The 15,907-nt window shown below is 42.8% G+C and overlaps 1 protein-coding gene across 1 annotated transcript; it reads left to right on the forward strand.

The window, feature by feature from the left end:
* Nucleotides 1-452: 452 nt before the first annotated feature.
* On the forward strand, nt 453-15,525 carry PPP1CC (protein phosphatase 1 catalytic subunit gamma). Its single transcript, XM_059863850.1, has 7 exons — nt 453-682; nt 9,516-9,647; nt 10,672-10,902; nt 12,014-12,118; nt 13,074-13,297; nt 13,709-13,843; nt 14,275-15,525. Exons 1-7 carry the CDS (start codon nt 628-630, stop codon nt 14,362-14,364), a joined length of 972 nt encoding a protein of 323 aa, XP_059719833.1. The 5' UTR covers nt 453-627; the 3' UTR covers nt 14,365-15,525.
* The last annotated feature ends 382 nt before the right edge of the window (nt 15,526-15,907 follow it).

The raw sequence follows: 15,907 nt of genomic DNA on the forward strand, positions 1-15,907 counted from the left end.
CCCCTTCCTGCTCCCTGCAGATCCCAGTCTGCAGGAACCCTACAAGGTACAGACATTTCCCCACAGAAGGGGTGATTAGACATTGGAACGGGCTGCACAGGGACGTGGTGGAGTCCCTGTCCCTCAAGGAACAACTGAATGTGGCACTCGGTGCCATGGTCTAGGTGACATAGTGGTGCTCGGTTATAGGCTGGACTGTTCGATCTCGGAGGTCTTTTCAGCCTAATGGATTCTGGGATTCTGTGACCGCCACCACTGGTTCCGCCGCCCTGCGACTGTCGCGACACCGGGAGGCGGCACCGCCGCACTATTTCCCGTAGCGGGAGCGGTAGGATCCTGCAAGCGGAGCCGCATCACCCCTCCCGCTCTTCCCGCCCGGCCTATAAAGGGTTTCCGACGGGCCGCCTCGCGCTCGTAGTATCCGTGCGCCAGGCGAGCCCGCTGAGGGGAAGGCGGCCATTTTGTTCAGTGCTGGCTCTGTGCTGAGGGGGCGGGGGGGGAGCAGAGAGAGCGAGGGAAGGCGCAGAGCAGGAAAGGGCAAAAACGAGACAGAACGAGGAGCGCAGTCGGGCCGGCCAAGCCGCGAGCGGAGCGGCGGGGAGGGCTCCGCCCGGCCGCTGAGAGGCGATGGCGGATATAGACAAGCTCAACATCGACAGCATCATCCAACGGCTGCTGGAGGGTGAGGGTCGGGGACGGCGCGGTTGGGGGGTGGGGGCGGCGGGGCCGATGCGCCGCGTCCCGCCCGCCCGGCGGGGGCTAAGGGGGCACTAAAATGGAGGGGCGAGAGGCGCTTTGTCTGCCTGGGGTCTCCGCCGCCGCCTCCCGCCTTTCTCGGCCCCGCAGCCCCAACTTTCCCCTCAGCCCGTGTGTATTTCCGAGGCGTTTCTGCCCCTTTTGATCCCCCGGTGCAATGCTGGGAGCAGCCGGCTGCCCTCTTCTCCTCCCATGCAGTTTTGAGGGGATGCTTAATCTACTCCTGTGTTCGAATGAGAGGATGCTTAATTTAGTAGTATTTTGTAGGAAGTGCTTTCAAAAAGCCTGGGGTGTTCTCTTGCCTTTCACGCATACACATGGGATCAGGGCATGGCTGGGTATTCGCGGGGCTCTGGAAATAAGAGTCAGCGTGTTTAAAGAGTGTCGAGGCAGCTTTTCAGCTAGTCGGGAGGAGACTGTCGTGGGTTTCAGTGTATGCTGGCTTTAGCTTTGATTAGCTGCTTGCATTAAAGCTGCCACAGGATTTTTCCTCTTAATTCGTAACATATGGTGGGTTTTTAGGTGTGAATAGAGGGTTGGGGTTTGGTGTTTCAGACAGTCTGAAAAAGGGCTTATTGTCTGCTATTGTTGGTGCTTTGGGATGAAAAGAGTTGCCTGGGACTTTGTAAATCAAAGGAAAACCTGGAAGTTGCAGGGGGTGTCTCCAGCATCATCCCTTCGCTTGCAGCGATCAGCCCTGGACTGGGATCGACTGATTTTAGGGCAAAAGACTGAGAAGCTGCCTGTGACAAATTCTCTTCCTGGCATCAAGGAAAAGCATAATTATGCAGAGAAGGAAGCTGTCCTGATCCAGCCTCACTTCACATGTGTCAGTCCAGGCATCTCATCTGAACTTACTCTTGAAAAGCGTGGTCAGGGATTTAACTTTTTTCCATTTGGCACAAAGTCAGTTGAGATGTTGCCGAGAAAAATGATGAAGAAATGTCTTTTCTTACACACTTTCCTTCTTACAGGATTTTGCTTGTGTAATGCTTGGATAGCAAAAGGTCAGGCAGAGGAACAGAAATTCTACTCTAGAAAACTTGAGTTGAAAAAATCCTGTAGATGAATTATGGGATTATTGAATAAGTAAAAGTAAATGGGGTTTTTCCTCTGATCCGGTTTGGGTTTTGCCTGTTACCAATTTAAACCGCCCTGGTTTCAATTATTTAAAGATTTCCCTTCATAAAGTTAGACCAGGATTTTCCTGAAAATCCAGTAATACAACTTGTAAATGTCAGGTCTCGTATGTCATATGTTTGGTGACATATTAATACATGCTCAGTTGAGTTGCACTCATTAGTTACAGTTCTTACTGATTTCCCTTAGTGTAACTAATACAATATTTTCAGAGTGTAAAGTTTAATTTTTTAAAGCATGGATTAGACCTTTCCTAGAAAGAAATGCAAGTGATTTCTCTGTTTAAAGTTTCAAAAAGTAGTAAGATGTACTATGTCAATGTGTTCTGCTCTTGCTCAGTTTATATCAGCATTAGATGGTTGGAGCAGATAAGAGCTCATAAATCAGGCTTCAGAAGGTTTACTGACTCTTTTAAGAGGTGCTTCATGCAATTACAGACGTTACCTGAGGTTGCATCAGCTGCCAGAACTGAAATTATTTTTTTTTTCCTTTATTAATACTGCAGGTGGGATTTTGGATTCCTTGAGGCAATGATTGTCTTTCAATATTTAAAACAATGACTGCTGTTAGTAACCTATGCTAGTGCTTTATTTGTTGATTATTAAATGTCTGTTCTAAATGTCTTTGCCAGACAGAGAGTAATGACTGACCTTTGTGAGTGTCATTTTTATACTTTTTTTTCCCTAAAACATTGCTGCATTTCAGCACACACTGCATTTTAGATTTAGACCAAACAAATTATTGTTTTTCAGTGCAGTTCTGGTAGAACAAGTGCATAATGTTAGTTACACAAAGTGTGGTGTGCCCGTGAGCTCTGTGTCAATACCTCTTCAGACAAGGCTGCACACAGATTAAAATCATACTCAGGCATGAAAACACTGCAAAATCTGCTTTAATAATCAGCTCACAAACTGAATTGCTCAAATCCTTGTGCAAGCTGTAATTTTGGAGCAATTTGGTATTTCATTATAGCTCTCTTTAAATACTTACACATTTTTATAGCAGTTAACTTTGGGTGATTTTGCTACTAAAATTTAAAGAGTGTGAGCAGGGGGCATAGCCCTTTCCAAAGGTACCAAAGCCCAGTGCTAAGGAGATTCTTGATGAAATACTGGAAATCAGTGAGCAGGTACAGTTAGGTGTTTGTTTTGTCATGTGCCTTAGCACTGCCCTGTTGGAAGAAGCAGTGAATTGAGTCTAATGGTTGAGGTAAAGTGAAGGGTGAATAATAAATTATTCTTGCTTTTGTCCCTAATAGAGGGTATTAATAATGTATTTGTGAGGGATTTTAGTTGCTTTCTATCCTGACTCCTCTGCTCAACTGACATTATTCCTAATTTTTCCCCAAATAGTGATGTTCTCCCACCCACATTAGGCTATTCAGGTGAAATTATTAACTTGTTCTTTAAAAGGCCTGGAAGTACATACTTCAGCTTCTCATTCTAAGGTAAATATTTGAAGACTACAGAACCATTTGGATTGAAATGTCACAAAAAACCATTTTGCAGTAGCATTGTTCTCAACCTTAGAAAGCCATTCAGGGGAAACATTGAAAATACTGACTTTTTTTTTTTGCTGTAATTGAATTTGTATTTTCTCCCTTTTTCACTGATGGGGGTTGTGTCCTGTCCTGCCCAGAGCAATTTCCTGAGTACAGCTTGTCTGACTTTGTGACTTTTGATAACTGTAATATCCACAAGAATGAGATTTGCAAAGTGTAGTAAGTAACAGTATCCTGCACTGAGTACTGAAATGTTTTTAAGTATCCTTGCTATTGGATAAATGCTCAAATATTGATGGAACTAATTCACCTTCCTGAGGAATAAAAGGGCTCAAACATGAGAGCAAATTTTGCCCCTTCTAGCAGGGAGTACTTAAGGCAGCAGCTGCGTCTGTGTGTGCTGACAAAAATACCAGCAGACAAGAAAGTGCTAAGAAACTCCTTGTAAGATAAAAAATCAGTGGCACCTGTATGGTCTTGGAAAGGGCTCCAGGAAATGGCAGAATTCCTGCTTGCCTCAGTAAAGAATGAGTGACAAATCCCGAGACTCCCTGAGTGTGAGCGTGGCTTCCTTTCTGTGTCATGTCAGATGGGCTTCCTATAACTTGAGCCCCTTATCCATTTCCTTCATCTCGTGTGCTGGCAGCTTTTGCAGTTAAGGAGGGTCTGGTTTGGAGCTCACAGTCACCTAGTTAGAAAACAGGATTGAAGTGTATTAGTCTCACCATGGTAACAATAAATAATGGGTAAAACAATTTCAACATACCTAAGTGACCCAAGTTGAAATGTTTCTGCAGATCTCTCCTGTGCTGCATCCTCTGCAGGCACTTTAAGGGAAAATTGAATCATGAATGGAGGCTACTTTGGATGAAGCCACGCGAGGCTACAGTGGTGGTAGCCATTCTGAAAACTGAAATCCTGGCTAGTGCACTAAAATCTGCAAAAAGACTCTTGAATCCTTAAACATTTCTGTTTATACACCCACAGATTTCTATTCCCAGTAAAGCCTGTTGTAGAGATGTCAAGGAGATATTCTCTCTTAATTTACTTTAAATGGGGAAAGATTATCATCTACTTATTAAAAATAGTTGAGCTAAAGAGCACAGATAAGATTTTGCTCACCACAGAGAAGATTTTTTTCTCACAAATACAGTCCTATAATTTTTTTTCACCGTTCTGTTAAGTACAGTATTAATTGGGTCTGCAGGGTTGCTTGACCTTTAGGTTCATATACTGGGGTAAGAGTGATTCTCAGTGATGTTAATCTGAAATGTCACATTTACTCATGGATGAGTTGGGATGCTGTGATGAAGTTTCTCATGGACAAGCAACACTTTTTGACTTCAAACCATATCATTTTCCCTAGTTTGTGTAGCTTGATGTTAATTGTTTCCTGCTGTGGTGCAGCAGTTTCTAAGAGTAGGAAATAGAAACTCTTCATTCCAAAGACCAGCATTAGATTCTTATCAATGCCAAGGATTCAGATAAGTCTGTGAAATTCTGTGCCTGTTGCCCAGTCAGAGAAGTGGAGGAATTTGTCCCCTCAGTTTGTGAGCAGTGTGAGTACCTGTCGCTCCTCACCTGTCTGCAGTGTGGAAATACGTTACAGGATGAAAAACTTGTAGTCATGCAGAATCTTCCATTTGATAACACTGCTGTGAACTTTTGACATACTAGAAAGCAGATGAGAGCTTCTCAGAGCCTTGTGCACTGAGGAGATGCTTTTCCATTTCAGTTTTGAATTTGAAGAGATCTGATCAAAGCTGGTAGTGCCTGCAGTGAAGTAAAACCTTTTTTACATCAACCACTTTCAAGTTATTTATTCCCTTTGTGCCTGTGGTGCAAAACTGACTGTGAAACTGTCATTGGGAACTGCTAAAAACTAGATTAAAACCAACCTGCAGTATTTTTGGAAATGTCACTATGATTGCAGACATCTTAACGTAAAATATGGTGAAACTGAGAGACTTGTTTAATAAGCCAGAAAAATGAACTGACCTGTAGATAGACTATTTTTCTTAAAACATTTTCTGTAGGAGAACTTGATTCTCACACTTCAGTTGACAGTATCTCAGCTGCTTCTTGTAATGTAATACTGAATGGAAATGAGATGTTTGGATCACTGCAATTTCTGGCATTTTTGAACTTCCTGCTATTTTTGACTACTTCTGTAAGTATCTGTCCCTTTCAAATTAACCTTGACTGACGTAAATGACTGTGTGGCACCAAAGCAAGGATTGGAAAATGCTGGGGGTAGGTTGGGTTGTGGGAGTCTGTTGTACTCTGCATGCATATGGTCTCAGACTGTTGTACATTCTGGATCCCCCAGCTCCTGACCCATTTATCCCTCCCAGGGAAATGTAGAATAAATTCTCAATGTCAGGCAGTGTTCTGACTCCTGGCAGCTGCAGCTACACTTCATACTTGCTGTTTGCTTGCTCCAGAATGACTGGGTGCATCAAGTTCTTGCTTTTCTTCCTGTACCTTCCTTTCCCCCTCTGCTGGGCACCTGTCATACTGCTCTGTTTATAGTACACTCATTTTAGAGTTGGTATCTTCTTGTTTGCATCAGTTTCTCCCCGTCTCGGAAGTCAAGGATAATTTTAATAGTGCACCCTGTGTTCAGAGCAGTACCTCTGCAAGGATCATCCAGGCTGCAGGGAAGGATTTTCTTCTGTAGTCATTTCCATCTAGTGGAGAGCTTATTTTTTCACAACTTCTCAGATTTGTACAGTAAGAAAGATTTGAGCTGTTAGAAGACGGCCCAGACTGGACACTGAAATTCAGGCTCTAGAGAAATCATTTCTAAGAACAGGAGCATCCCTGCCTAAAAGAGGTTGGGAATATTTTGCTGTCTGAAAATGCTGCAGCAGTGTGTTCAGGCACAAATCAAATACCACTTGAAATGGGCTGAATTTTTTCCCCAAATGATTAATCTTTAGCTTGTTCCACTGTCAGTTCCAGGATGTCATTTCTGAGAGGTTATTTTTTATGCATTGAAAGGGCAAATGTGCCTATACAGTACTATCGAGCTGCTCTTTTGACTTCATGACCAAGCTGTCAATTAGTATTATACTGTCTGATCTCCACAAGCTGCCTTGTTTTGGTCCAAAGCAGAGAAACAAACTGTAAACACAACATATTTTTCATAGTGTTCTATTTTTGTCTTTCTTAGAAGGGCTAAGTAGCTTGAAGACCCAGAGAAACCTTTTAAAAAGTCATTAAGACTGAATATCCTGCATTTCTGTGCCAGCTCTTTCATTGTGTCTGAGAAAATGCTTGCACTAAAAATACGGATTCCTCAATCCAAGATGCACTTCTGCATTTTTGATTCTCCTGAAGCCAAACCCACTTTTGTTTTCCTAGCTTTTCCTGACATACAGGTTAATGTCATTAAGAAATTTAACACACTTATCTCCTCTGTGCAGGTTGGACAAAGCAGTGAAAATGTCACTGGCAGGCAGAGCTGTGCCAAATTTTCTTGTTCTTTCACCCATGGCATCTGTCCTAGGAAGTTTGGGAAGTGCAGCAAAGCATTATTTCATTTTGTCAAGGTTTTCTACAGGCAGGTGACTAAAACTGTGTGAGGATTATACCAGTTCAATAAAAATGTATTGGAAAAACCTAGAAAACCTGTGTCTGAAACAGTGTTCAGATCTTCATTTAATCTTGAGCAAAAATGAGTGCACATGCTTTATTCATGAGCTTTAGTGACTCAGTGCATTGCATAGTCTTTATAATATTTTGTACTTTTTAATTTATGGATGTGAAGTACAGAGTTTGGTTTTAGCACTTTCTAAGAAGATCAAATCAAATTAAATTTTTGGCTTCACAGAAAACTGCATACAAATATTTTGTATTATCTAAAAAAAAAAGGAGAATTGTAAAATCTATGATTAAGTGACCATCAGTTTTATATTTACAATTCAGCCAGTTTATCACTTAATTCTAAAAATTTCTGTTGTTTATTGCTTCTGGATATTTGGCATTTTGAGTGACTTGCTTGTTGCTCAGGAGTCTTTGGAAAATTACTGTATGGATGAAAAAATTACTGCATGGCTGAAAAGCCTCATTTGTGATAAACTGCTGTGACAAAGATTTAACTTCCATTTACATGCTTCATTACTTCTGAGATTTTAATGAAAGACATGAAGTGCAGTGGTAATTCCAGTGTTGGCATGTAATGTCAGTGGTGAGTGATAACACGTGGGCAGTGAGGAACAGAGGAGCAGGTACAGCCTGAAAGAGAGCACTGTTCAAGGTGTGACTTTTGATCTGCAGTAATGTCACTGTGAGCACACGTTGTAATCTGAGCTGGAGTTTTATTTTGGAGGTTGTTTGGGGAAAGGTGGTGGGGTTTAGGGCACTGCCAGTGGTTCTGCAGGGCAGACAGTGCCACCCTGCCGGGGTCTGGCAGTCAGGGAAGGATTGCTGTGGCAGCAGCACCGCGAGTGCTGGCAGAGCTCACATCCAGCGTCACGGATTTCATGTCTGTTACACAGCCATTATGTTATCATGGTCTAGGTAAGGTGCACACTCACTGAGCCGTGTTTTCTGTGCTTGATCAGAGGCCTGTGGAAAAGTCAGGAGCTCCTGTGCTAGTGAGAAATTGGAACACAACTGGTTTTTGTTCTTGCTGTTCCTAAAACTTGCCTGGAGCACCCCCAGCCTTTCCCACTGCAGTTCTCACTTGGCTCCATACAGCGCAGTGGTGGCAGAGATTTGAGTCATCTGGAGCTTTCGGATTTCTCACTCAGAGGTGAAACAGTAGCTAAGGAATTAAACTGAAGTGTTAGCTAGCTACTAAGTTATTCAGGGCTTCAGGAAGATAGTACTGCATAGGTTCTTGTGTTTGAAAGGATTCAGGCTCGTGGCTTGCTTTTTTTGCAGTTAAAGAGCAGAGTTTTTTTGGTAAGGGCATAGATTCTTCAGTCTCAATGCCATAGAGTTGCTCACAGTAATCACCTAGCCTGGCAGCCTTAGCAGTGGGGGATTTTGTTTCTGGAGGTGTTGGCAGAGCGTTTCCAGCTGTCTGAGACTCGGGTTCTTGGTGGTTTGGCTTTGCTGCAGCTGAACCAATGGGTTACGTTGTAGAAGATGATTGCTGCTCGTACTCCTTTTTTTCCTTCAGCCTTATCACTATTATATGTTGTCACTGGTTTTGTCAACAAATAAAAATATAGGCTTCACCAGAAATGGCATACTCATAATTTTTTTAAATCCAGTCTTAACCCTGATAAATGCTGCTTTGTGCAATTTGGGCTGTAGTTACAGTGCTGCTGCTGTAGAAATGCCCTTTGTATTTCTGGGCAACAGAAGCAGGAGTGTGGAACTTGTTCAGGTCAGACTGATGTCCTTGTCCAGAGCAGGGAGGAAAGCTTTAATGGATGTTAAAGGAACAAACTGTCATGAATTGTTGCAGTGGGGGAGATTGAAGCAGTGATGGAAGGGTGTGAAGGACAGGAGCTGGGAGGGGGAAATGCTTTGGGACTGGGAGGTTGGTCTCCTACTGGCTTGTCTTTTACCCTGCTCAAAAGCAGTGATGATGGCAGCTGCTTTGTCATCATGATCCAAAACTATTTCCTTACTGATAGTCCTTACCTTCCAGTCTTGTGTTTATTTTTCTTCCCTGTTTTCGAGCTGCAGTGTAGAGCGGGGCAGTGCAAGATTTACTGATGCTGTGGTCTTGTTTAGGTTGGGTGAGGTGATTTGCTGATTTAGGGAAACTTGCACATTTGTTGGTGACTGAGTGGCAGACACCCTTTGCTCCAGTTCAGACAGCTTCCAGAGAACAAGCACATATCTGCTTCACTAAAAATAACATGTAAATAGTCACATTGTCCAAGATGGGGTTTATAACTGAATAGAACTGATCTGATGCTATTTAAAATGTGACATTTTTAACGGGGGAAGTGTTGAGCCTTGAATTCTGTTAAATGAAAGTAACATACGACTGGAACAGAACACCCTCCCCTTTCCCTGCACTGCCATTTCACCCCAGCACACCAATCCTACCCTGGTACCTTCTCATTCAGTGCTGCTCTGGCATTCAGTCAGACTCTTAAAATAACACCAGGGATGGTGCTGGTTTTGATAACTGACTTCTGATTCTCAACAGTGCGAGGATCAAAACCAGGCAAAAACGTCCAACTACAAGAGAATGAAATTAGAGGATTGTGCTTGAAATCCAGAGAAATCTTCCTGAGTCAGCCTATTCTACTAGAACTTGAAGCTCCACTGAAAATCTGTGGTGAGTACTGTGAGTTTTGGTTTGATCTTGGGGGAGGTGTCAGGTAAATGCAGACCATAGGCAGAAGTGCCAGATGCTACTTTCGCTTACTAACAGTGAAACTAATAAATAATTGTAGCAAAAGGCAAAATAAAACCCTGCTGGATATGTAGGGTAGAGGAGTGGAGAGGGGGTAACATGTGGGGATTGTATTTGGAACCAAAATAATCCAAACCCAAAAAGCAACTGGTCCAGTTTCACCAGGCTGGGAGAGAGGTTCACATGAAGTTTTTGAAAGAAGTTATCAAATAAATGATGTTTGGCCCAGTTGTGACTGAACAAGGGGAAACAATGAGGAACCCCAGTGTTTAATGTGCTGCCATGCAAAGCTGAGCAATGTTTTGACAGTATTTTAAAATCCTGCTGGAAACTTAGATTTTTGTACTGTTTCTTGGAATTGCTCTCTAGATTTTTCTCACCGTATTGCATACAGCAGTGCTACTTTTGCACACATGGACATGTCTACTTATGCTAAAAGAATGAAGAATGTCAACATAAAAGCCTCAATAAATGCAATTTTGAAAACTTCTAGCAAATAGTTTTTTATCCAACTCTAAAACAGAGGACTTATTTCTATTTGAAGCAGCTCATTCCATATTTATAATATTGGTAGTCTAAAATCATGATTTAGTGTTCTGCTTGTCAGAAACAAGCCCATGATTTAAACCAAAGGCAGAAATACCAAATTCATTTTTGATGCAGTTTCCCTGCTAGAATTTGAATTACTGGGTGTTTCCAGAAAACACAGTTGGTTTCTTGGAATCTTGATTTTGTTTTATACACACGAATATTTTTGTGTAGCTACCATTGCAAAGATGTCAAAATGTGATAATTTTATCTACGTTAACTGCCATTTTAAATATGCTATGGGTGGTATGTAACTGCAAGCTTTTTTTCTTTCTGAAGCATCTTTAATTTGTTCTTTCTCTAGAATCAAGAATGTAGTGAAAGGTCACTTAAGTGTCATGTCTGAATCTCCTTGCAGGTGACATCCATGGACAATACTATGACTTGCTCCGACTCTTTGAGTATGGGGGTTTTCCACCAGAGAGCAACTACCTGTTCCTTGGTGATTATGTTGACAGAGGAAAACAATCTTTAGAAACAATTTGTCTTCTATTGGCCTACAAAATTAAATACCCTGAGAATTTTTTCCTCCTCCGAGGGAACCATGAATGTGCCAGCATCAATAGAATTTATGGGTTTTATGATGAATGTAAGTACCAGGCATGTGTGCCTCTCCTGGGACAGCAGGGTGGCAGTGTTAGATGGCTCCTTCCTAGCTTGAAATGCCCTCTGTGCTCTTTAGAGGGGTCCTTGGCCTGTTTTAGAGAAGGGAGTCTGTCCTTCCCCTGGCCCTCTTCGAGCCTGAGACTCACACTACAAAGCAGCGACCAAGTGGGTAATTTTATTTGTTGGCTGCTGTGTTAACTAACAATTCTCACTAGTAAAACTCATAGGGGCATCTAATGAGAGATGGGAAAATTTAATTTGATGTGCATTGCAGAGGTTCACCTCTGTTTCATTCATCTGATGATGATATGTGCAGCTTGTGTGATGTATGTAGACCTTACCCAAGCACAACAAGTAATTTTGCTGTGAAGTAGGAGCCAGTGTTCCTGTTTCAAAGGATATGAGTTAATCCAGATAATGTAGAGCTGATATTAAATTAATTGTGCACTGAAGCATGTTGGAACTTGTGTGGTGGGACACACTTGGCTTGCAGATGATGACAAGATGTGCGCTCCATGTCTTGTTCTCCTCCTGTGAGGAAACAAAGATGTGTGGTATTTCAGAGTTGTCTCCTCAGAGATTAATCACAGGCTTAGTCATATATCACAAATATGTTCAGGGTTCATATCTGGGAGAGTCCCTTTGAAATTCATAAAACTGTGGCAGTTGGGTTTTTCAGTCCTGTTTCGTTTTTCAGTCCTGTTTATTTGCTGAAAGTGAGTTTATGTGGTAAAGCAGAATTTTAAAGAAAATCTGCTTTTCAAGAATTGCTGTCTTCCCCTAAAAGAAATGGCAAATGGCAAAATTTTCTGCAATAGATCAAATTCTCCAAGGGATAATTTGCCAAAGCAGAGCTGGGACTAGAGAGCCTGATTGCCAACTGTTGAACAGGCTTATGGTGTCCTTGAAGCTGTGCCACACTGAGAGACCTTTGCTATTTAAACAATTAAATAAGTCAGAAAATATCAATTATGTATAGGCTCTAATGCTGACTTTTTGCAAGTCTCAGTAAAGTTCAGGCATCTTAAGTTAGGTTGGTTGTGTTTGTGTTAGAAAAGCACATTGACTGGGATTTTCTCCCCAATTTCTTCTAGGTAAGAGAAGATACAATATTAAGCTGTGGAAAACCTTCACAGACTGTTTTAACTGTTTACCAATTGCAGCTATTGTGGATGAGAAAATATTCTGCTGTCACGGGGGTGAGTAGCAGTTCCTTAGGTGATGTTTGAGGAACTGGAAAACTCAGTCATGACCGTTTCATTGCCATGTTTACATTGCTGAAGCTTCAAAACGTAGGGATTTTTCTGTGCCTTGGCTCATGTATGAGGAAGGGTTGGGCTCAATGAGTGTCAGTGTTGTGAATCATGGAGCTGGTTCAGACACGATCTGCTCTTCCTTTTCCACCAAAGGCACCTTTAATAGCCTCTCCTTTGGAGTAGAGAGTCCTTTTAGGGGTTTTTTAGACTTAGAGGACCAGGAGTTTGATATCTGTCCCAAAAACATCTGTTTTCACAGAATCAGAGTGGTTTGGGTTGGAAGGCACCCTTGGGGGTCAGTCAGTAGAATTCCCCCACCATGGACAGGGACTCCTGTCACTGGGTCAGGTTGCTCCAAGCCCTGTATGACCTGATGGGTTTAATTTGTAGAAGTTGATTTATGCCGCATGATGCAGCTTTTTCTGGTCATAAAGTACAGATTGCACCTTAAATATTTTATCACTTGCAACTCATTACAGTTGCCCAGGGACTCACATCAGTGAAAAATGGTATGAGATTGGTTTGGTATTTTATTTCATCTCACTGATCATCACAGCGAGCATTCTCTGTGATTCCTGGTGTTCATGCCTCTTTTATTTAACAGCTCTTCTATCAGACACTTGCAAAATATTAGTGAGATTGTTGTAATCCTGTAAAATGTGGAAATGGCCTTGCTTTATCTTGCTTCCAGTAAATCTCCTACCAAGTGACTTCTGTACCAAACAGTTTAGAGCAAATGCTGGATTTAAAAAACGTCAGTGAATGTCGCCACTGAGCTACGTAAAATGGTAGTGGTGAATCACTTTGAATCCAAGTTATTTTTGTCCTGGATGAATGTCAGTGCTGCAGAGCAAAGCTGGACTAAGCTGGGACCTGCCTGTGTCTTCCCTGTGAACAGGTTTGTCACCAGACCTGCAGTCAATGGAGCAGATCAGACGGATCATGCGCCCCACGGATGTACCGGACCAAGGCCTCCTGTGTGATCTCCTGTGGTCTGACCCTGACAAGGATGTCTTGGGCTGGGGTGAAAATGACAGAGGAGTGTCCTTCACTTTTGGTGCTGAAGTGGTTGCTAAGTTTCTCCATAAACATGATTTGGATCTCATATGTAGAGCTCATCAGGTATTTTCATTTTGTTTGATTTCATTAAACCATAGAATAATTTATGTTTGGGGACCTGAGGTGGTCACCTGGTCCAGGCCAGGCCTGTGTCAGCCCAAGGTGCTGAAGGTCTTGTCCAGCCAAGTTGTAAATATGTGTGTGGTTCTCTGAATGTGTCCCAGTGTTTAACAGCCCTTATAGTTAACATTTTCATAGAAACTGATTCTCTTGAACAAGGCTTTTCCCAATGTTAATGGACTCTGTTGCTGAGCTGGTTCTTGTGATGCTCCTGTTTTAATGTAAAAGTTTGAAACTCATGCTCATTAAACCTGGCTCATAGCCAGGTTTTCAGCTGCTGCCTCTGGAAAAGTTGCTTTGCACCTTGTCAGGAGGAAGCTGCCCAGAGTAACACCTCTGCTTTTGTCTCTAAAGGTGGTTGAAGATGGATATGAGTTTTTTGCAAAAAGACAATTGGTAACTCTCTTTTCTGCCCCAAATTACTGTGGAGAGTTTGATAACGCGGGTGCCATGATGAGCGTGGATGAAACACTAATGTGCTCTTTCCAGGTACAGTATCTGAAGATCTTCCCTTCTCTTTAGTGAGGTCACACATTAAATTTGTGCTATTTTGAATCAACGTTTTACTGTTAAATAACAGACTTGTTTCAAGTAGATCTTTACAGCTGTCACACGTAGGCAGGGCAGTGTTTTTACTCATATCTTCAAAAAGGTGATAACCCTTTGCTGGTGTGTGTAGGGGAACTGTTTTATCCTGGAATTAAATCACCCAGGCAAAGCAGTAGGCTGTCAGCTGCTCCCACTGCTGTGGGCTCTGGAGCAGCAGATCCCAAGGCCCAGCCTAGCTCAGAGCAGGAAGCACATTGATTTCCTGGCACACTGAGACTTGTCCAGAACCATGTAGTGCCTTTACCAGTGAATTACTGTTGGACTGGAAGACAACTAAAACTTTTTTCTAAATGACCCCTCTGTCTTTTCAGATCTTGAAACCTGCAGAGAAGAAGAAGCCCAATTCCAGCAGACCCGTAACACCTCCCAGGGGTATGATCACAAAACAAGCCAAGAAATAGTCACTTTGGCACTGCCTTGTTGGGACTTGTATCATAGTCTATAACCTCCATTTTTAAACTTACCATGTGTGCTGTTCAGCTTGCTCAAAATAGATAATGTGTTTGTGGTTTTCCTTTCCATTTGATGAATGGCATTTGCTGGTTGTAACAGCGAATGAAAGACTTTCCTCCCTCCCAGGAAAAGAGTTTGAAAGTCCCCCTGTGTCGTTGTTCCAGCTGCACACTCCACAGCATCTTCCCACCAGCCAGGTAACCGCGGGGCTGGCGGGACCCGTACCATGAATAGTGTAAATCTTGTTCTTTAGGATCTGAAGAGGGCACTCGTGTGCTGTGAGAGTAGAGATTGTTCCTGTCAGCGATTACATACTGTTTATACAAACCACTGTGAACTTTTTTTATGTTCAATTTTGTTTTAAAGGGATTGCATTTCTTTTAATGTCTTGTCATGTACACGTTAGTTTTATTGCTGTCGACATTAGGAATAACCTTCAACCTTGCCAGCACCACTGGTAGGATGTATATTTAATTCAGACACACGTCCCTCTCCGTACACTTCAGATGACAAAGCCATTATTTTAAGTGTTTGTGTCTCCTTCCTGAAGCCAAAGTTCGCTTAGAAACCCGTTTGTACACAACCCCCCTGCCGAGCTGGCTGGGCTTCCCATCCACGCCTTCCTCTCGGAGAGAAAAGGAAGTGCTGGCTGGAAATAGCAAACAGAAAGGCTTGTCCATGCTCAAAGTGAACACATTTTTGTACAGTTTCCGTGTGTTCAGTCGAGCAGATCCCAGTGCTGAGACAGCAGTCCCGGGGCAGTGACACAAATGGCTCTGGGAGTGATGGAAATGGCTCTGGATCTGCTGGAAGGGGTTTGTGCATTTCAGCATAAAGACTTTGTTCTACAAAGAAACCTAGAAACTCGCTTGATAAGCCAACCAGAGGTGTTGATCTTGATCACCGGTTTATATAAATCTCTCACAGAATCTTGTTTTTTAAAAACTGTTGATCTTTTTTGAACAGATGACAGTGTACAATATCATGTAGTGAAAATCACTTATTAAATGAAGAAATTGTTAAATCTTCTCAGTGTCAGTTTATCACAACATATACACTACTGCTCTTCGAGGGCCTGACGTAGAGAAATAAATTGTTCTGGAAACCCACGGATTCTTGGTTTGGATTTGTCTGAGCTGCAAAAGGTGATGTTGAACAGCAGTGTTTGGCTTAATTCTGAATCTGGAGCCTCAGGCAGAGGCCCCTCCTAGCCGAGGGTGGGGCCACTGGTCCTGAGCTGGTGTTTGCCACAGCCCTGCTCGGAGCTGGGCAGCGGCCCACGGGCGGGCGTGGGAGGACAAGCTCAGCTTGGCTCCTGTTCATTGTTCTGTGCACTGAGGGGTTGGCCTTGAGTGCAAGGGCTGCTCTGAGGGGGTTGGAGCTGAGACCAGACCCATTTCCTCTGGTGTTTAATTAGAGAACTAAATTTCTGGTGGAATGGGGAACCTAAGTCCATTTTATCAGAGCTGGCTGTTGGGGCAGGAGGCTCTG

This window comes from Haemorhous mexicanus, chromosome 19 (genome assembly GCF_027477595.1).
Source record: "Haemorhous mexicanus isolate bHaeMex1 chromosome 19, bHaeMex1.pri, whole genome shotgun sequence".
Lineage (NCBI taxonomy): Eukaryota > Metazoa > Chordata > Aves > Passeriformes > Fringillidae > Haemorhous > Haemorhous mexicanus.